Source organism: Cetorhinus maximus, chromosome 25 (genome assembly GCF_964194155.1).
Source record: "Cetorhinus maximus chromosome 25, sCetMax3.hap1.1, whole genome shotgun sequence".
Lineage (NCBI taxonomy): Eukaryota > Metazoa > Chordata > Chondrichthyes > Lamniformes > Cetorhinidae > Cetorhinus > Cetorhinus maximus.
In genome coordinates this window covers 11,651,273-11,672,418 of record NC_135903.1, presented here as the reverse complement: position 1 = coordinate 11,672,418, position 21,146 = coordinate 11,651,273, and the positions used below count along the sequence as shown (strand labels likewise).

The 21,146-nt window shown below is 42.9% G+C and overlaps 2 protein-coding genes across 4 annotated transcripts in view; one reads left to right on the top strand and one right to left on the bottom strand.

The window, feature by feature from the left end:
• The window catches only part of LOC144667884 (sorting nexin-11-like), a 117,181-nt gene that overhangs the window by 53,140 nt on the left and 42,895 nt on the right, over positions 1 to 21,146 (top strand). The window lies entirely within an intron of this gene.
• The window catches only part of LOC144667672 (uncharacterized), a 49,793-nt gene continuing 29,596 nt past the window's right edge, over positions 950 to 21,146 (bottom strand). Inside the window, exons 3-6 of the mRNA XM_078529128.1 lie at positions 7,002 to 7,172; positions 5,946 to 6,149; positions 1,943 to 2,077; positions 950 to 1,092 (exon numbers count right to left, since the gene is read on the bottom strand). Coding sequence (XP_078385254.1) covers positions 950 to 1,092; positions 1,943 to 2,077; positions 5,946 to 6,149; positions 7,002 to 7,172 — 653 coding nt within the window. The remainder of the gene's footprint in view (positions 1,093 to 1,942; positions 2,078 to 5,945; positions 6,150 to 7,001; positions 7,173 to 21,146) is intronic.

Here is a 21,146-nt window from a genome sequence, read left to right as displayed (position 1 = left end):
AATGACTAAAAATAAATTCATAACCCTCTAACCGCTGAGTGGGCTTGTCCCACTCCAGAGCCATGAGCACAAAATCCAAGCTGACCATCCCAGTGCAGCACCAAGGGAGTGCTGCACTATTGGAGGTGCCATCTATTGGACAATAGATAAGCCAGGGCCTGTCTACCCTCTCAGGTAAACGTAAATGATATCATGCAACTATTTCGAAGAAAAATAGTAGAGTTCTCCCCCACTTTTCTGGTTGATATTTATCCTTCAAGCAATATCACTAAAAATATATTAACTATTTGGTTGCTGTTTGTCGGAGCTTACTGTGTGCAAATTGACCGTCACATTTCCTACATTACAACAGTGACTACACTTTAAAAATACTTCATTGGCTGTAAAACATATTGTAATGTCCTGAGGTTGGGAAATGTGCTACATAAATGTGCAAGTCTTTCTTTTTAGAAAATGAGACATGTGAACTCCAATTTTGGTGTTAAGTTTACAGATTAAAAGTAACTTTTGCTCATTGGCACCTCACATGTAAAATGTAATGAAGATAAGTCTGCTGTGTTTATGAATTGCTCCAGTTTTGTTGTCTGATACTGTCAGATAGTTGAGTCCCTCCATCATTTGCCTTGGGCCTCTAAAGGAGACATAAGGAAAAAACAATTTCCTCCTCCCTTTTCTTGACTCCTCCTGGAATTACAGTTCCATGGCTTGTGCAGCTCTGAGTGTTAATGAGCTATTGAGCTGGATGGGCATCACAACCCAGGCAAAACTATCCTTGTTCACTGGCCATAGATAGACATTTAACAGCACAGGTCCTGGGGATTGCGTGCAGAAACACTGCCTGCTAACCCCCGCCTCCATTTCTCCTGACATGAGGATGATGAAACTCATTTGATTCCAGCTGTCTAGCTAACTTGGCTTGCATAGCTCAGTAGCACAACAAACAGTAGATTTAATCATTGAGCCATCCATGGAGACCTTTAAATGCTTTTAGTCGAATTTCTCCCTTTTCTCGGAAGCCTGAATCATGCAGAGGTATGGATTCCACAGTCATCCCCTGATACCACAGCCAGGTGTTAGCCTTCACACGTGAACCTAGACAGCAAATGTCAACAGACTATTCGACTCAAGGGTGTACCATAGCCTGGTGTGATCCTGTCCCCATATGAGACACCCATGCATGCACACAGACTTATAGCAGGAGGGTTGCTCAATGGCAGTCACAATTGAGAAACCCCAGTTGATTTTGTTCTTCCCTATCCTACCTCCCACTGTCATCCAAGGACGCTGAGGCCAATTTCTGTGTCCCACAGCTGCACCAGCTGAGATCAGCTCAGTATAAAGCAGGCATTAAAAATGCTAGCTCATTCTGTATGACTAGACCTAAATTCCTTAGGATTTAAAAGAATGAGAGGTGATCTAATGATACATATCAAATTCTTAAGGGGCATGAACAGGGTAACTGCTGAGTGGTTATTACCCCTCGTGGGGAAATCTAGAATAAGGATCTTTGGAATTCTCTATCTGAGAGAGCTGTGAATGCTTAGTCATTGAATACATTCAAGACTGAGATTGATAAGATTTTTGGGTACTAAGAGAATTCAGGGATATGGGGGTAACACAGGAAGATTGAGTTGAGGTAGAAGTTGATCTATGATCTTATTGAATGGTGAAACAGGCTCGAAGGGGCAAATGACCTACTCCTGCTCCTATTTCTTATGTTCTTATCACTCAGTATCACTTGTCACCATACTTTGACTTGTGAGCCATGAAGGGAGTCATTTTTGGTTAACTTTTACTCTTGATCTCAGGTACAAATTAATGAAAAAAGGAAGCCCGCCCTAGGAAACTCACCCTGAGGTGGAACAGCATTGGGAAGCCATCCCAACAGGGTTTTCCAATACTTTCCTGCCAATTATTTGCTTGTTAAACGGGAAACTCTTACCTTTGTAAAACTGATAGGTGTGGCTGCGAGAATCCCCCTCTGTCTGAACTCGCTCTCCTTTACTCTGGTTTCCTGAAGCTGGAGTTTCATTTGAGGTTCCAGGCATCTCTCGTTGACTTCTCAGATCTAACGGTGCTGGGAAATTGCAATTAAAAGGAATAAATATGAGCATTTGCAAATAGTGATATTGCATCAACAATAACTTGCATTTGTATAGCACATTTAACATAGTAAAATGTTCCAAAGCACTGAACAGAAAGGTTAACAAATGTGTTTCGACACTGAGCTACATTAGGAGAGATTAGGACAGGTGACCAAATACCTGACCAAAGAGGCACATTTTAAGGAATGTCAAAGAAGGAGAGAGTTAGAGAGGTGGAAAGGTTTAGGAAGGGAATTCCAGAGCTAAGGGCTAGGCAGCTGAAGATAGGATCACCAATAACAGAGCAATGAAAATCTGAGATCCCTCTTTATTAGCTCTTCCTTTTTTCTTCTCTCTCCTTCCTGCCTTACCTTCTTTTCCTTTTCCCCCTTCCTTCCATTGTTTCATCCTACCCTTTCTTTCCTCACTTTCCTTCCCTCCAGACCCTCTTCCCGTCCCATCTTCCTTTTCTTTATATTCCTCCATTCCTTTTGTCCTACACTTCCTCTTCTCTTTTGTCTGTTCCTTTTCTTCCATCCTTTTTCTTTTTCATTTCCCTTCTCCTTTCCCCCTTCCCTTTCTTCTCCCTCCCTTCTAAGCCCTTCCCTTTCCTTCCTCCCCTTTCATTTCCTTCCCATTCTATCTTGATCCCTCAATCTTAAACTTGAAAGTATCTTTGTCAAGTTTTGTTAAATGACTAACACTTTATTGAAGGCCCAGAGGAGAGATTAAACCCAGGATTGTCCTGTTCTGTATAGCTAATAGTACCCAATACTTTTATCCACCCCCTCCAATTGTCTCTTTGCCTGACCTTGCTGAAGGTATTGATTCATACTGGCTATTCTTCAGATCCCAATTTAGAAAGTGAGTGTGGGTAGGCTATTTAACTGCAAGAGCATAACAAGTAAACTGAATCATGTCTCTCCCTGATGTTCACACATGTTTACCCACAGCCATGATTGTGAGATAGTGATCAGGAGTATGAACCTTTTCTCCTCCCTAACCCAGGACCACTGAAGACAATTGTAACACTTACTGCTGCCAGTGATTAACTAATTTAACACAGGCCAGGGATTGAATCTAGAAACTTTCTACTCTGTGTGACTCATACACTGACTGCTTTAACTGACCATGTAAATGGGAGGGAAGGGAGATGTGGGTGAAAAATTGTTGCATTATTTCTTGATTAAATTTGCAGCGATAACACTGCAATCGTTAATCATTTATTGCGAATGTTATTCTGCATTAACACAAAGGACATTGGCAGTATTCACTGGCACAGAAACTGACTTAGAATTGACCATCTTCCTCATCCCAAATAAAATTGAAATATATTCGAAAACAGTAGCTGATTCCAGAGAGTGATTACAAGCCATCTAATCTAATCTGAGAGCTCAGATGACTGTTATAAACTGGCCTTGCTTTGCTCTGCTGTTTCGAGATGTCATTTGACACCCGCCCAGCCCCCATTAGATTAATGCCTTGTAAGCACTCCCGGATACCTATTTTTCTCCATTTAAAAGGACTATGTACTGATCACAGAGGCCAGCTGGGAAATTTATCTCTTTGTGTCTTGCACAATGTATGGTGATGGAGTGGCTGAGTAAGAGACACGGTGTCAGTGATGTTCCATAAAATGGGTCCACTGTATTTACAATGGATGGAAAGAGTGCTGCCAAAAGGCGCAGTTTATTATTGGAATTAGAAGTGAATTAAACTTTGGTTTTTCCAGCATCCACAGTTTTTTGCTTTTAAACTCCTTTACTGTCTGCTGCTGTTCCTCGACCTTGTCTCTTGCTGCAAAAATCAAGAGTAATTGCAAAATAGTGAGGTCCACGGAACAAAATGCAATTTACTGAAGCTTGATGCAGATATTGGAGGGGGTATGGGGTTTTAGCATTTTGTTTGCTGTCAGTTTATGTTAGGAGTCACTAACATTCTCATGGAGCCATAGGTAGAGGTTGATTACCATGGTGTGAGTCTGCTGCTGCATGCGCTCTCTCTCTCACGCCCACACATAGATTCATACTCTCATTCTCACTCTCACAAACTCTTGCTCATTCCACCACACACTCATTCATTCTCGTTCTCACATGCGCTCTCATAGACAATCATTCACCCTCTCACACATGCTCTCATTCACTTACACATTCTCAATCTCACTTACTCTTTACATTCTCATTCTCTCGCTCTCACACGCAAACCCTTTCCACCCCTGTTTTCGGTCTCTTCTGAAAATGATATCTGTTTCTGGAAACGGACAGCTCATACTGTGACCATTCTTGCATGAGTCTTGATGGTCACCTACTGGATGAGGTGTTCTGAAACCCAGCATCGCCCCCTGTCGACAGAAGTGAAGATTAACAATAAAAAGAAATAGCTCGTAAAGTCTTACAAACAATCTGAGGAGATTACTTTATCCGTGAAGTTGCGATTGAAAAGAGACTTTTTTTTTTTAAAGTGCTTAAGCAGTGACTTCTGATATGGAATTGGGCCGGTTTTAAATACCATCAGATCTGATTCAGAGACTTGGCTAGAAACCGGACATGACTGGGAGCTAAATATTCCAGAATGTAGGATCTTCAGAGTGTACAGGGAAATTGAGAAAGGAGGAGTGGCAATAATGACAAATGGCAGTGGAAAGAAATGTTTTCAGGATGGGTAACCAGACAATGGGTATGGCATGGGTAGGGTTAAGGAATAGTAAAAGTTATAAAATGGTGGTAGTGTCTACAGATCTCCTTACAGTAATGATATAGTAGGGAAATATATAAATATGGTGCTTTGGGAAGCATGTAGTAAAAGCAGTGTGGTGTAAAGGGAGATTTTAGTTTTCACATAGACAGGGAGAAGCAGAATAGCACAAGGTAGTAAAGGCAATAAATTTCTGGAATGCATGCCGGACAGTTTTCTGCACAGAGTACAGTGTGGAGATAGTGTGAAGATCGGTGGGCAGGAGCAGGATTTTGGGTGGAAGGGAACTGTTGCCAGGGAGCCAGGGGAATGGTTCCCACATGGAGCTGAGTCCTCAGGCTGGGAGGAGGTTTGTGCATCAGGAGCACTGATCTCATCTCCAGCTGATGCTTATCACTTCCATCACTGCCCAGGCTGAGATCAGCTCACCCAGCTCAACCCAGAGATGGAATCTGGGACTGTCCTGAGCAGTGTAGTTCATTTATCGCATGAACTTGTTGAGCCTACCTGGGGAGCTCTGTTCAGGAGCCTTTCAATTTTTTCATCTTGGTTAGACCACACTTGAAATACTGTGCACAGTCTTGTCCCCGTGGTATGAAAAGGATATAGAAGCACTGGAGAAGGTGCAGAAATGACTTACAAGGAAGACACCAGAACTGAGAGGCAGTAACTATCTGGAAAAATTGAACAGGCTGGGGCTCTTTGCTCTAGAAAAGTGAAGGTTGAGGGGTGGTCTGATAGAGATCGTTAAGATTTTGACAGGGAAGATGTGGAGAATATGTTTCCACTTGAGAGGCAGACTAGGACTAGGGTTGATAAAGACAAGATAGTCACTAATAAAGAGGGAATTCAGAAGGAAATTCTTTACCCAGAGAGTGGTGAGAATGTGGAATTTGCTACCAGAGGGAGTGGTTGAGGTGAATAGCATTTAAGGGGATGCTAGAACATGAGGGAGAGAGGAATAGAAGGAGACGCTGACAGGGAGAAATAATGAGGGGTGGGAGGAGGCTTGTGTAGCATAAACACTCTCACAAACCTATTGGGCTAAATGGCCTGTTTCTGTCCCATAAATTCCATGCAGTTTCTTTATCATCAGCAAACGAGACAATGGGAGCTCAGTCCTCTGCTCTGGCTGATTTCAGCAACCTTTCCTTCAGTAGCACCCACCTGTATAAAACTGGCAGTTGTGGCCTGGCTGCATGGAGACTTCCTCTTGCTTGATTCGCTTGGGTTTATGTTGAGTGACTACATCTTGCTGGACCAGGGGGTGTGCTGCAGGCATCTCATCAGAGGAGCTGTCAGTAGACCCAGGCCCCATTGCCCGCCACTGCCCACGCTGACCACTAGGCACTGGTGGAAACATGGCAGCTCCTGGAACAAGAAAGGGTCTGTCAGCGGCCATACTGTATGGTGCAAAGGGATTCACTCTGCCCGCTGGTAGATCGTTGTTCAAATCACAGCCAAATAAAGCGGAGGGTAAATAGAGAGAAATTCCTCTTGGCCCCATACAATCAGGGATCACCAAAATAATTAGAGCCAGGCCTTTCAGGGGTGATGTCAGAAAACACTGCTTCACACAAAGGGTTCCAGGGCCAATTCAGGAACCAGTCTTGAGGGGGCTGAAGAGTCTCCTCCTGTTATTAAAAATTATACCTGGTGGGGACAGAGCTGCAGAATCATATTGCTCTAGGATTTTCCCATATAGGAATAGGAAAACTCTTTCCCCTGGCCACCATCCGATGGGCCGTTCCTCATTGTGAGCCAATACAATCATTGTGAGTGGAGACATCACATTCAAATCTGTTCAGCACTCAAAAGGAGTCATTGAGAGCTGTGGAAGTACCGAAGCCAGGTAGCTCAGCACCGACTGCAGATTGAATTTGGGACTTCCTTGGACTGTTTAGCTCCGTGCTGGATAGAACGAGATTGAACCTAGGGCCATCATGTGCTGTTATAGCTCATGCCATGTTGAACATTCACCCATGTATTCATTAATGAGTATTCCCTCTCCCTAGTTTTTTCTGTATCCTGCAAAATTCCCCTTTCTCGCAATCATTTTTTTTCTGTTACTGCAATGAAATGCACACTTATCCGAATACCACATTTCTGGCAGCTATTAAGTTAACAATTTCCATTTGAAATTTTAAAAGTTAATCATTTTGTTGCTGGGTGTTGTCATAGGTTGAAGTCATCCACCCAGCTTTGTGTGGATAGAATACTTGCCTGTATAAAACTGTGGGTCGTGATCCTCTTGCTCAGCTGCCTCTGCAGACTGGTCATGGGAATCTTCCTCTGCTTCATCCAGTGGCTGTGTTGCTGTTCCCTCTCCGTAATAATCTGGGACAAGCTGCCCATCTTGGAGGTAGAGTGATGGAGGCACAAAAGCAGGGAAACCTGAAACAGCCAGTACATGTATACCTTAATATTTGTGTTTTCACTTCTCTTTCAAATCTGTTCTGCAGTATATTGGTGATGACTCTTGCTGAACAATAGCTCTTTGTATGCACTCTGGTAACTCAATTGGCATCATCTATGGTTTTATAAATCTTTTGTAAATCTTCAAACAAGTGCAGCTTTGGAACTGAGTGCCTATGTGGGAGTTTGTTGAGTGGGAGAGTTTAAAGTGTTAATCTTGTTCTTGAAAAATCTAATCTTGTCTGCAATTAGCAGTACCTAGAAAGTGCTGTGTAGGTAGAGTCAGTTTCTTTCTTTCTTTCTTCCAGCCTGAGGCAGGGTAAACACACTCTGCTGAGAGAGCTGAGTAGTTAATTAGCTAACTGGTTGAATCTGCTCTAACTCCTGTACAGTTTACTATACATTCAGGGTTTTTTAGAGCAGCCTTGCACACGAGTGCAGCTTTGGAATTGAGTGGGGAGTTCAGTGAGGAGGTGTTCCTTTCCTTTTCCTTTTTCTAACTTTTCCACCCTGCAGGAATTGGTTCTTGCTCTACTACTGGATAAGAAGCTAGCTGTTTGGCGAGTATCTGGCAAGCGATTAAGCTCTATTCTAGTCCTAATGTTTAAAATAATATACAAACTGGTGGCAAAGTTATTAAAATATATAAAAAAGGAAAATAAATGATTGAATAATATAATTAAGTAATTAATTAAAACACATTAAGGATGGCAGGACAAGTGATGTGTCATGGCTGCAGAATGTGGGAGCTCCTGGATGCCAGTATGATCCTGGGCAAACACATCTGCAATAAGTGTTTGTGGTTTGAGGAGCTTCAGCTCAGAGTCATTGAGCTGGAGGCTGAGCTGCAGATACTGCAACATATCAGGGAGGGGAAAACTACCTGGATGCTTTGTACCAGGAGGCAGTCACACCCCTTAGAATAGGGTCTTCTGATTTGGTCAAGGACAGCAGGTGTGACTGTGAGTGAGGCAGGTAAGAGGCCTCAGTGGGTAGGAGTGCCGGAGCCTCAGCCCTTGCAATTGTTCAATATGTTTAATGTTCCCTCAGCTTATTTGGATGAAAGTGGGGGCTGCAGGGTGGATAAGCACACTGACCATGGCACCGTGGTACAGGAAGCCATTCAAGTGGGGAGAGCAAAAAGGAATGTAGTGGTAGGAGGGAACAGTAAAGTGAGGGGGATTGACACTGTCCTCTGCAGTAAAGAGCGAGAGTCCAGAAGGCTATGTTGCCTGCCCATTGCCAGGGTCTAGGACATCTGCTCAGGGCTGAAGAGGAACTTGCAGTGGAAGGGAGAGGATCCAGTTGTCATGGTCCATGTAGGTACTAACAACATAAATAGAACTAGGAAAGAGGTTCTGCATAGAGAGTATGAGGAGATAGGCACTAAATTAAAAAGCAGAAGCTCAAGAGTAATAATCTCTGGATTATTACCTGAGAAATGTGCAAATTGCACATTGCATAGGGTACATAGGTTAGAGAGATGAATGTGTGGCTCAAAGACCGGTGTGGGAGAAGTGGATTCCGGTTTATGGGGCATTGGCACCAGTACTGAGGAAAGTGGGAGCTGTACTGTTGGCATGATCTACACCTGAACCGTGCTGGAGCCAGTATTCTAGCAAGTCACATAACTAGGGAAGTAGAGAGGGTTTAAACTAAATAATGGGGGCAAGGGATCATATTGGGAAAATGCTGTAAATAAAAGAGTAGGGACAAGGCAAGAGAAAGATATTAATTTGGGAAATAATAAACAGACTGTGACAGGAAGGGACAGAGGGTACAAGAAGTATAAATCTAAGAGTAAATCAGGAGATAAGGCTAGAGGTTACAAAAATAATACAGGTGAACTGAGAGCTCAAATAGAAATAAATAAGTATGATCTAACAGCCATTACAGAGATATGGCTGCAAGATGACATAGATTGGGACCTAAATATTAAAGGCTACATGACATTTAGGAAGGACAGGAAGCTAAGAGAAGGTGGAGGGGTGGTTCTGTTAATTAGTGATGGTATTCACACAATAGAGATGAATGACCCAAGTTCAGGAAACCAGGATGTAGAAGTGATTTGGGTCGAGAGGAAAAATGATGAAAGCAAGAAGCCACTTGTGGGAGTCATGTATGGGTCCCCTAACAGTAACCATATGGTAACACGGGGTTTAATGGAGAAATAATGGGAGCTTGTCGGAGAAGTACAGTGATAATCATGGGAAACTTTAATCTACATATAGACTGGAAAAATCAGATGGGCAAAGATAGCCTAGATGCGGAATTCATAGACTATTTTGGGATAGTTTCTTAGAATAGCATGTTCTGGTGCCAACCAGAGAGCAGGCTATACTAGACCTGGTATTTTGCACGAGATATGATGAATTAATGACCTCATAATGAAGGTGCCCCTAGGTAGCAGCGATCATAAACTGAATTTTACATTCAGTTTGGGGGAGAGAAGAGTGGATCTAAGATTAGTATTTTAAACTTAAATAAGGGCATGAAAGCAGAGCTAACTAAAGTGCATTGGCAAATTAGATTAAGGGATAGGTCAATGGAGATGAAGGGCAGATATTTAAGGGGATATTTCAGAATACACAGAATAGATACATCCTAATGAGAGAGAAAAATCCCAAGGGGAGGACCTACCATCCGAGGTTAACAAAAAGTTAAAGATAGCATCAAACTTAAAGCATGTAATTGGACAAAGACCAATTCTGCCAAGTCAGAAGATTGGACAGAATATAAAAAACAGCAAAGAATGACCAAAAGATTGATAAGGAAGAAAGAATTAGTGTACGAGAGAAAGGTAGCTAGAAATATAAAAACAGAAAGAGTTTCAATCGTTATCGGTGAGTGACAGGTGAGTTATTATATTATACCACACTGTAATAAACAGTTTATATAAAATTTAAGGTATATCAGTGCAGCTCGGCCGTGTGGAATGTGCATCCTGCAGGATATGGGAAGTCGTACAGGCACTAAGTGCTCTCGATGACTACATCTGCAGGAAGTGTCACCAGCTGCAGAAACTTGAGCTCTGTGTTGCAGAGCTTGAGCGGCGGCTGGAGTAACTGTGGTACATCCGCAAGGTTGAGGATTACATGGGTAGCACGTTTAGAGAGGTGGTCACACTGCAGCTAAGAAGTACACAGGCAGAGAGGGAATGGGTGACTGTGAGAGTACCTAAGAGAAACAGGCAGGTAGTGTCTTGAGACTGTTTGGCTCTCTAACCGCTTTTCCATTTTGGATACTGGTGAGTAAGATGGTTCCTCAGAGGACTGTAGCAAGAGCCAAGTTCATGGCACCACGGGTGGCTCAGCTGCACAGAAGGGGAGGAGGAAGAGTGGAAGTGCTATAATGGTGGGGGATTCCATAGTTAGAGGAGCAAACAGGCCTTTCTGAGGCTGTAGATGTGACTCAAAGATGGTATGTTGCCTCCTGGTGCCAGGGTCAAGGATGTCACAGAGTGGCTGCAGGACATTCTTTTGGTGGAGGGTGAACAGTCAGAGGTAATGGTCCACACTGGGATCAATGACTTAGGTAGAAAAAGCGATGAGGTCCTGAAAGCAGATTTTAGGGAGTTAGGAAGGGAACTAAAAAGCAGGACCTCAAGAGCAGTAATCTCAGGATTACCCCCAGTGCTATGTGCAAATGAACACATGAATAGGAAGATTGAGCAGTTCAACATGTGGCTGGAGAAATGGAGTAGGAGGAGAGGGTTTTAGATTTCTGAGGCACTGGGACAGGTTCTGGGGCAGGTGGGACCTGTACAAGAAGGATAGGTTACACCTCAACAGGACTGGGACTAATGTCTTCATGGGGAGGTTTGCTAGTGCTGTTGAGGAGGGTTTAAACTAGATTGGCAGGGGAATGGGAACCTGAGAGGAAATTCAGAGTGGAGAGGAGAAAACTGGCAATGAGAAGTAGTGAAGTATTAACTGATAAGGAGGATATATCAGAGAGTAGTATCAAGGTAAATAGAATATTTAAGAGAGTTTGATAGAATTAGAGTAGGCAATAGTAAGTCATTAGATGGGGTCAGAGTAAGAGAGAAAGTATAGAAGTCTAAATCAGGGTTAATGTGCATGTATGTGAATTCACGGAGTGTGGTTGCTAAAATTTGTGAATTACAAGGCACAGGTTGACGAATGGAATTATGATATTATTGCTATAACAGAGATCTGACTCAGAGAAGGGCAGGACTGGGCATTAAATATTCCTGGGTACAAGGTGTTTCGGAGAGACAGGGAAGGAAGAAAAGTTGGAGTGAGGGGTGGTGGGGAATGGCAGCATTGATTAAAGATGGCATTACAGTATTGGAGAGGAGGATGTTCCAGAGGCATCAAGGATGGAATCTCTCTGGCTAAAGGTAAGGAATGAAAAAGGTGCAATATCATTGATCGGCGTAGTATTTGGACCATTAAGGGACGTAAAGAAACAAATTTGCAAAGAGAGATGCAAGAATTATGGAGTAATTATAATGGGGGCTTCACTTATACAAAAACATACTGGGATAGGAATAGGACAAATAGACAAGAGGGACGAGAGTTTCTGGAATGTGTTCAAGATAATCTTCTGCAGCAGTATGTTTCCGGTCCAACAAGAGGAAAGGCACTGTTGAACCTGGTCCTGGGGAATAAGTTGGCCCAAGTGGATCAAATATCAGTGGGAGAGCATTTAGAGGATAGTGACTATTGTATCATAAGGTTTATGTTGGCCATGGAAAAGGACAAGGAACAATCCAGAGCAGGAATAATTAACTGGGGGAAAGCCAACTTTGGTGGGATGAGAATGCGACTGAGTCAAGTGAGTTGGAATCAAATGTCGGCAAAAAAGACGGAGGGTGGAATTTTCCGTGCCCGTTGGCGTCGGACGTGTTCGGCAGTGTGAGCGGACAATGTGGCGAGAAGGCCAAAAACCAGTTTCATGACATCATAAAACCAGTTTGCAATCATCCACTCTGCCCATCAATGGTGGGCTGTGTTTCCCACCGTCGGGAATCTCACTGTAATACATCTGCATATTATTATAAGCCCAGCCTGCCGGAATCATTCCCTCACGCTGAATCGTCTGTGCACATCACAGTGACGTGTTTCACAACAGCATATATAAGGCGTGCACTTGGCAGGCTGCTCTTCGCTCAGGACTTCAAGATTTGTTTGCCTAACTTGCTTCGGGCAGCAATCGCAGTCATCAGTGCCAGTCTTTGGAGAAAGCACCACATCACTTTTAGGCAACTCTACCTACCAGTCCAACCATAAGGCTTGGGTGGCTTTTCAATAGCTGCAGGGCTAGGGCTTGTTTGGGGAAGGGGAGAGGTGGCCTCAGGGAAAGGAATAGGTTGTAGGGCAAGGGCTGTACTGGGGAAGGAGGGTCTCCCAAGGTGTGTATGGGGGCACATGTTGATCTGTGCAAGTGGCCTCAAGATGATGAGGACTGAGGAGGTACTCTCCAGAGGAGATGAGGCCAGATGGACATGTGAAGCCATTTGTGAGAGAATGGGTGATGAAGTCGCTTGAGCTGGCAGTGAGTGAGATGCCAGTGAATGTGTGATGGGCTTGAATGTGTGCGTTTAGAGTGGTGAGATGGTTGCCTTAACCTGGCGGCATGGATGAGATCATTTATTCTACATCTACATTGGATGGCCAACCTCTTCTGTGCAGCATTGGCCCTGATCACCACTGCCATTGCCAACCAAGCTGGCGTGTTCAGAGCGGGGGTAGATGACGTCACAGCGGGCCTCAACGGTGTCCAAAAGGTGCTCGAGGGGCGCGTCACTAAACCCGGGGGGCTGCAGTCTTCTTGCCTTTCGGGGCCATGTCTTCTTTGCAGCAGTCCTGGACTGAAAGCACTGAGAGGTGGGCACGTTCCTATACATTAAATGTGGCACCCAGCACGATGAGCCTGCCAGCCATCGAAACGGTGTGTTTCCCGGGAATGCATAATCAATGTGGCGGGATTGGGACGATACAGCGTGAGAAGCTGCCATTGAGGCCGGTGGGTAAAACATCGTTTTTCCCGTCCACTACCGCACTTAGCGCAAATCTGGGACTATTCTTTCTGTCCAGTGGCTGAACAATGGGCCACCTCCAAATAAGCAGTATTGCAGGCAATGTCAGGGTATATTCCCTTGGAGGGAAAATGTAGGACAAATAAATCCAGATGACGAGAGAGATAGAGGTGAAGGTGAAAAGGAAGAAGTGCACGTACGACAGATGTCAGGTAGAAAATACAATGGAAAATCAAGCTGAATATAGAAGGACCAGAGGAGAAGTGAAAAAACTAATAAGAAAAGCAAGGAGACTTGCAGCTAACATAAAAGATAATCCCAAGGTCTTCTATAAGCGTATAAATAATAAAAGGGTGGTAAAAGAAAGAGTAAGCCTGATTAGGGATAATAAAGGGGACTTGCACATGGAGGCAGGAGAAATAGTGGAGGTATTAAACGAGTACTTTGCATCTGTCTTTCTAAAGAAAGAAGATGCTACGCAGGCTGAAGTGAGAGACGAGGTAAGTGGTACACTAAAAGAGGAGATGTTAGAAAGGCAATCTTAAAACTGATAAGGTGCCATGACTGGATGAGATGCATCATCCAAGGAAACTGAGGGAAGTGAGAATGGAAACTTCAGAGGCAATAGTGATGATCTTCCAGTGTTCATAAGACACGGGGAGGTGCCAAAGGACAGGAGAATTGCAAATGTTACACCCTTGCTCAAAAAGGGGCGCAAGGATAAAGCTGGCAACTACAGACCAGCCAGTTTGACCTCAGTGATAGGGAAACCTCTGGAAACTATAGTTGGGGACAAAATCAGTAGTTACTTGGTCAAGTGCAGGATAATTAAGGAAAGCCAGCCTGGGTTCATGAAGGGAAAATCATGTTTAACTAACTTGCTGGAGTTTTTTGAAGAGGTAACAGAAGGTTGTTAAGGGCAACGCTGCTGATGTGGTGTATATGGATTTTCAAAAGGCATTTGATACAATGTCACACAACAGACTTGTGACCAAAATTCTAGCTCACGGAATAAAAGGAAAAGTAGGCACTTGGATAAGAAATTGGCTGAGTGAAAGGAAACAGAGAGCAGTGATAAATGGTTGTTTTTCAGATTGGAGGAAGGTTTGTAGTGGAGTTCCCTAAGGGTCAGTGTTGGAACCCTTGCTCTTCCTGATATATATTAATGACCTAGACTGTGGTGTTCAGGACATGATTTCAAAATTTGCAGATGATACAAAGATTGGAAACTTTGTCAACTGTGATGAGGATAGTCTTGAACTTCAAAAGGACAAAGGCATGTTGGTGGGTTGGGCAGACAAGGTGGAGTTCAATGCAGAGAAGTGCGAGGTGATTCATTTTGGTAGGAAGAATATGGAGAGACAGTATAAAAATAAAGAGGAAAACTCTAAAGGAGGTGCAGGAACAGAGGGACCTCAGTGTATATGTGCATAAGTCATTGAAGATGACAGGGCATGTTGAGAGAGCAGTTAATAAAGCATATAGTATCTTAGGCTTTATTAATAGGGACATTGAGTACAAGAGTAAGGAGATAAAAGCAAAATACTGCAGATGCTGGAAATCTGAAACCAAAACAGAAAATTTTGGAAAAACTCAGCAGGTCTGACAGCATCCTTGGAGAGAGAAACAGAATTAACGTTTTGAGTCCGTATGACCCTTCTTCAGACCCTTACAAGAGTAAGGAGGTTATGTTGAACTTGTATAACACCTTATCTGGAGTACTGCATCCAGTTCCAGGCACCATACTTGAGGAAGGATGTGAAGGCATTGGGAAGAGTACAGGGGAGATTCACAAGAATGATTCCAAGGATCAAGAACTGTAGCTATGAGTATAGATTGAAGAGGTTAGGACTGTTTTCCTTGGAGAAAAGAAGGCTGCGAGGAGACTTGATAGAGGTACTCAAGATCCTGAGAGGTATGGACAGGGTAAATAGTGAGAAATTGTTCCCACTCAAGAGACTACTAAGAACTAAAGGGTACTGTTAAAAATAATTGGCAAAAGGAGTAAAAGCGACGTGAGGAAAAATGTTTTCACCCAGAGGGTGGTTGCAGTCTGGAACGAACTTCCTGAGAGGGAGGTGGAGGCAGGTTTGATCGAGGTATTCAAAAGGGAATTGTATTGCAATCTGAAAAGAGAGAATGTGCAAGATTATGGGGATAAGACAGGGAACTGGGACTTCTCTTTCAGAGAGCCAGTGCAGACTCAATTGTCCAAATGGCCTTCTGCACTGTAAAGATTCGGTGAGATTGAAAAATAGCGACCTTAACTCCTTTATTCAAAAAGGGGGTTGGGGGGGGAGACAGAAAACAAGAAACTATGGGGAGTTAGCTTAACATCTGTCATAGGGAAAATGGTAGAAGCTATTATTAAAGATGTTATAGCGGGGCGCTTGGAAAAATTCAGTTAATCAGGCAGGGTCAACATGATTTAATGAAAGGGAAATCATGTTTAACCAATTTATTGGACTTTGAAGAAGTAACATATGCTGCGGATAAAGGGGAACCAGTGGATGTACTGTATTTAGATTTCCAGAAGGCATTTGATAAGGTGCCACATCAAAGGTTATTGCAAAAAATAAAAGCTCATGGTGTAGGGAGTAACATATTGGCATGGATAGAAGATTGGCTAGCTAACAGGACACAGAGGGTAGGCATAAATGGGCCTTTTTCTGGTTGGCAAGAGGTAATGAGTGGTGTGCCAAAGGGATCAGTGCTGGGGCCCCAACTTTTTACAATTTATACAAATGACTTGGATGAAGGGGCTGAAGGTATGGTTGCTAAATTTGCTGATGACACAAAGATAGGTAGGATAGTAATATGTGAAGAGGACACAGGAGGCTACAAAGAGATATAGATGGGTCAGGTGGGTGGGCAAAGACTTGGCAAATGAAATTTAATGTGGGAAAGTGGGAAATTGTCCGTTTTGGCAGGAAAAATAAAAAAGCATGTTATCTAAATGGTGAGAGATTGCAGAGCTCTGAGATGTAGAGGGATCAAGGTGTCCTAGTGCATGAATCGCAGAAAGCTAGTATGCAAGTAAAGCAAGTATTTGGGAAAGCTAATAGAATGTTATCATTTATTGTGAGTGGAATTGATTACAAAAGGAGGGAGGTTATGCTTCAGTATATAGGACATTGGTAAGACCACATCTGGAGTACTGTGTACAGTATTGATCTCCTTATTTAAGGAAGGATGTAAATTCATTGGAAGCAGCTTAGAGAAGGTTTACTAAACTAATACCTGGAATGGGTTGTCTTATGAAGAAAGTTTGGACCAGCTAGTCTTGTATCTGCTTGTGTTTGGAAGAGTAAGAGGCGATTTGATTGAAACCTGAGGGTTCTTGACAAGGTCAATGCGGAGATGGTGTTTCCTCTTGTTGGAGAATCAAATACTAGGGGCCACTGTTTATAAATAAGGGATCGCCTATTTAAGAAAGCGATGCAGAGAACTTTTTTCTTTCGGAGGGTCGTGAGTCTTTGGAACTCTCTCCCTCAAAAGGCAGTGGAAGCTGAGCCCTTGAATAATTTTAAGGCAGAGGTAGATAGATTCTTGGTAAGCAAGGGAGTGAAAATCAGGGGGTAACCAAGAAAGTGGAGTTGAGATTGAAATCAGATCAGCCATGATCTTATTGAATGGTGGAGCAGGCTTGAAGGGCCAGGTGGCCTACTCCTGCTCCTATTTCATATCTTCGTACATTTATCTGCAGAGACTTGTTGGAACATAGAATGCTTCACTACGGGGAGTGGTTGATCCAGAGACTATTGTAAACTTTAAGGAAAAATTGGATGAATATTTGCTGAAGAGCAAGATACAGGGTTATGAAGAGAGAGTGGGGCAATGGGATTACTTTTGGATTGCTCTAGCAGAGAGGCAGCACAGACATGAAGGGCCTGCATCGTGATGTAAACTCCTATCATTGTAATTTCTTGCTTCTGACTCAAACAAGTGAGTCCTTGCAGGATATTCAACTCTGGAGGGCATCAGAACTGAACCTGGTCCTCCATGTGCCTGATGCCCAAACACAGAATGTCCAGCAGTGGTCAGTGGCTAATGATCAAGAACCCAGGCTGATATTTCTCCTCTCCCCTTCAGGAGATAAACAGTAGTGGCTCAAATGCTTCCTATGCTGAGAGCAGCTAATTCAAGACAAGCTGGGGTTGGAACCTGAATCTTTAGATCTGTATGTTTCAGTTAAAATGTGGCAAAGCTTACAAACTTGCATTTAAAGAACACAAGCAGAGCCTAATGAGAGATGAGTGGTCAAGAATAACTTTGTGCAATTTTCAGTAATGGAAAAATACCAGTGTTAGCTTCTCCGCATAGTCTAGCCTAATTACTTCACCAAGTATTGAGCAGTACAACTGAGCTGTACGAACCAAAAGGGGCCCTGGTTCAAACCCCGGTCTGTTTGGAGTGAGCTAATTTTAGGCAGGACAGTTGTTGAAAGGGAGTACACAACCAAGTCCCAGCTCCTGATTGGTGCATGCAGGAAAGTGCTCACGTGTTGCTGTGTCGGGGGATAGATTTGGGCTCAACTGTAATAACCCCTGTTTCAACAGCAACCCCCAGCACCTCCACCACCGGTTCCTGAATCCAGTTTACATGTATGTTCCTGTTCATTTTGCGAAGGATTGCTCACATAGATAATGGCAATCACCAAATCGGCTGTAAATCATCTTGCTTACCAAAACAGCAAGAGCCTGCATTTATATAGCATCTCTAATGTAGTAAAACAATGCAAGGTATTTAATAGGAGCTTTAAACATAATTTGATACCGAGCCACATATGGAGGTATTAGGGACGACCAAGAGCTTGGTTTTAAGAAGTGTCTTTAAAAGGGAGAGAGGTGGAGAGGTTTAGGGAGGGAATTCTAGAATTTAGGACCCAGGCAGCTGAAGGCACAGGTGGAACAAAGAAAATCAGGATCTGCAAAAAACCAAAATTGGAGGAGTACAGAGACCTCAGAGGGTTGTGGGTTGGAGGTTACAGAGATGGCAAAGGGTGAGGACATGGGAGGATTTGAAAATAAGGATAAGAATTTTAAAATCAAAAATTTGTCAAACTGGGAGCCAATGTAGGTTGGCAATTACAGGAGTAATGGGTGACTGTGACTTGGCGCAAGTTAGGATACAGGCAGCAGAGTTTCGAATGAACTTAAGTTTACAGAGGGTGCAAGGTAAAATGCTGTCCAAGAAATCATTTGAATATGGAGTCTGAAAGTAACAAAGACATTAATGAGGGCTAGTAATGCTAGCAGTCAAGTCAGACTACTAGTCCAAAACACTAAAGAGGAATTGTTATCAGACTGCTTTTAAAAATGGAGTCTTGCCATTGTTAAAGACTAAGATATTATTCATCCCTCTACTCCACCCCCTTAGCATTCAACTGTGATTTGTGCGCCTGCCTTTACTGCACAGCCTAGCTGATTATTCTAGCCATTTATCAGTCCCAATGTGATGACGTTCCTCCTGCAATCCAACCTAAATTTATTTTTCCCGAGTTTTAAATTTGACCTTTGCTTCTATCATCCTGCCATATTGTAAAGTGATATTTAGGATTTCCCTTATCTAAGCCATTTAATACTTTATATACTTCAACCGGATCCCTCTTAACCAGCCTCTCTTTTGACAATGGCGACTGAGCTTCTTTTCTTAATCTTTCCTCATAACTCTTTCCTTTACATCTGCAGTCATTCGTGTTGCTCTATATTTTAAGGACATTCTTTTATAAAGTATAGAATAAATCAAACTATAACAATGAACAAGGTTAGGTACAGAAGCAAAGAAAGGCTATTTGGCCTACCTAGCTTACTCTGTTCAGAGTATCGGATGATATTTTAACAAGGGCTTCACCGCCACCACCTCAACTGCCTTGGCTGTTAGCTCCTATGGTCAAATTTTCTGCTCACATTCATTGTTGAAGCCCCCACTGCTCATTTGGGTGAGATAGGGATGATTAAAACTGTACCCAGTATGGAGCCAGGAGAGAAGAAAAGGTTTATGAGGAAAAAATGGCAAGTAAAATATGTTTGGAGTACTGATATCAACAGTGATGGAACTAGAGGATGATGTTATTGATATTGTGTGACATTTACAGTTAGCACATGTGCTGTTTGAGGGGACACAGTTGGGTTGGAGCACTCCAGGGTTAAAGGCATAGGATCAGAAATTCCTGGGCGGTGAATCATGGGCACAGTGCCCCTGACCCCACAAGCCGTCAGTCCATTTCTTTTAAATGTGTCAACTGACCCTGATTCAATTCTGTTCATTGAGAGTTCCAAAAGAAAGGAGAAAGAAAGAAATATTTGCATTTATATAGTGACTTTTGGGACCTTAAGACATCAGTGTTTTACAACCAATTAAGTACTTTTGAATTGTAGTTACTGTTGAAATGTAGGAAACGTGGCAGCCAGTTTGCACACAGCAAGATCCCACAAACAGTGAAGTGGTAATGACCAGATAATCTGTTTGTTGTAATGTTGGTTGAGGGATAAATATAATCCAGGAGACCAGGGAAAACTCCACTACTCTTCTTCAAAATGGCACCAAAGGATTTTTCACGCTCACATGAACAGGCACCTAGGCCTCGGATTAATACTCATTCGAAAGACAACAACACTAATGTTGTAGCACTCCATCTGTACTGTATTGGGAGTGTCAGCCTGGATTATGTGCTCAAGCCTTGAGCAGAGCTTGAATCCACAATCTTCTGAAGCAAGAGTGTGACCCACTGAGCTGCAGCTATACAGAAAGGGAAAGCCCCAGCTTTGTAACCATGGTTTCTGTAGTGTTAACGTTATTAATGTTAATACTGTAATAACAAAAATGTTAGAATAGCATTAAGGCTGTAACAATAAGGTTAATGCACAAGACTTATAACAATGTAAGACTTGGAAGTAATCTAAAGTAACTCTATATCCATGGGATAAAGGCTTAGGGGGAGGTGTAGTAGAAGAGCCTGGTACATAAAGGGTTAATGTGGGACTGAGTACAGTACCGCTCATACACTGATGTAAGAAGATACTTGACCCAGAGCCAGAGTCAGTCTAGAGATGGACAGAGTAGGGTTAAGACCTAGACGGGAGTCAGCTCCTTACCTGTATCCCCTAGTGTAAATATATACATAGTTATGAGTTGTTAATAAAGACTTGCTGTTGCATACTCTAAATTATGAAATGTACATCATGGTGTCCAAAGCAGAATTCTTCAGTATCTGCTGAATGAGCTGATTTCAGTTGAAACAACAGTTGATGTTACTATAGTTGACCTCAGTGTCCTGACTGAGTGGAAGGAAATTTTTTTTTAAATCAGCTGGGATTCCTGCTCCTAATCACTGTCCAGTGTCTCCTGACGAAAAGTACATGTCTCTAGAATTTGGACAGGACAAGATTGGCTATGTGTAGCACTTAATTAAATCGTTTCCCAGAACACCCACATATGACCCAGACTCTGTCAGGAAGAATGGCTGCTTGGGCAAGCTGTCACAGGGCAGTTGTTAACCTGCGGAATTGTAGCCCAGCATAACTCATTGTCTTCCTGAGAAGGGATGGGAAAAAAACATACGAGCATAGCCGACTGAATGTTAATGCCCAGAGATCTGGAGTATTGTATTCAATTCTGGCCACCACAGTTTAGGAAGGATTTCAAGGCTTTCGGGAGGGTGCAGAAGAGATTCAATAGCATCAGGTCTGAGGGATTTCAGTCACGTAGAGAGATTGCAGAAACTGGGGTTGTTCTCCTTTTAGAGCAGAGAAGATTAAGAAGTGAGTTGATAGAGGTGTTCAAAATCATGTACGGATTTGATCAAGTAAATAAGAAGAAACTGTTTCCAAAGGCAGAAGAATCAGAAGCCAGAGAACACAGATTTAAGTGATTGGCAAAAGAACCAGAGGCAACATGAGGAAACATTTTTTTCAAATAGTTGTTTGGTAGTACAGAAAATGTTTCTT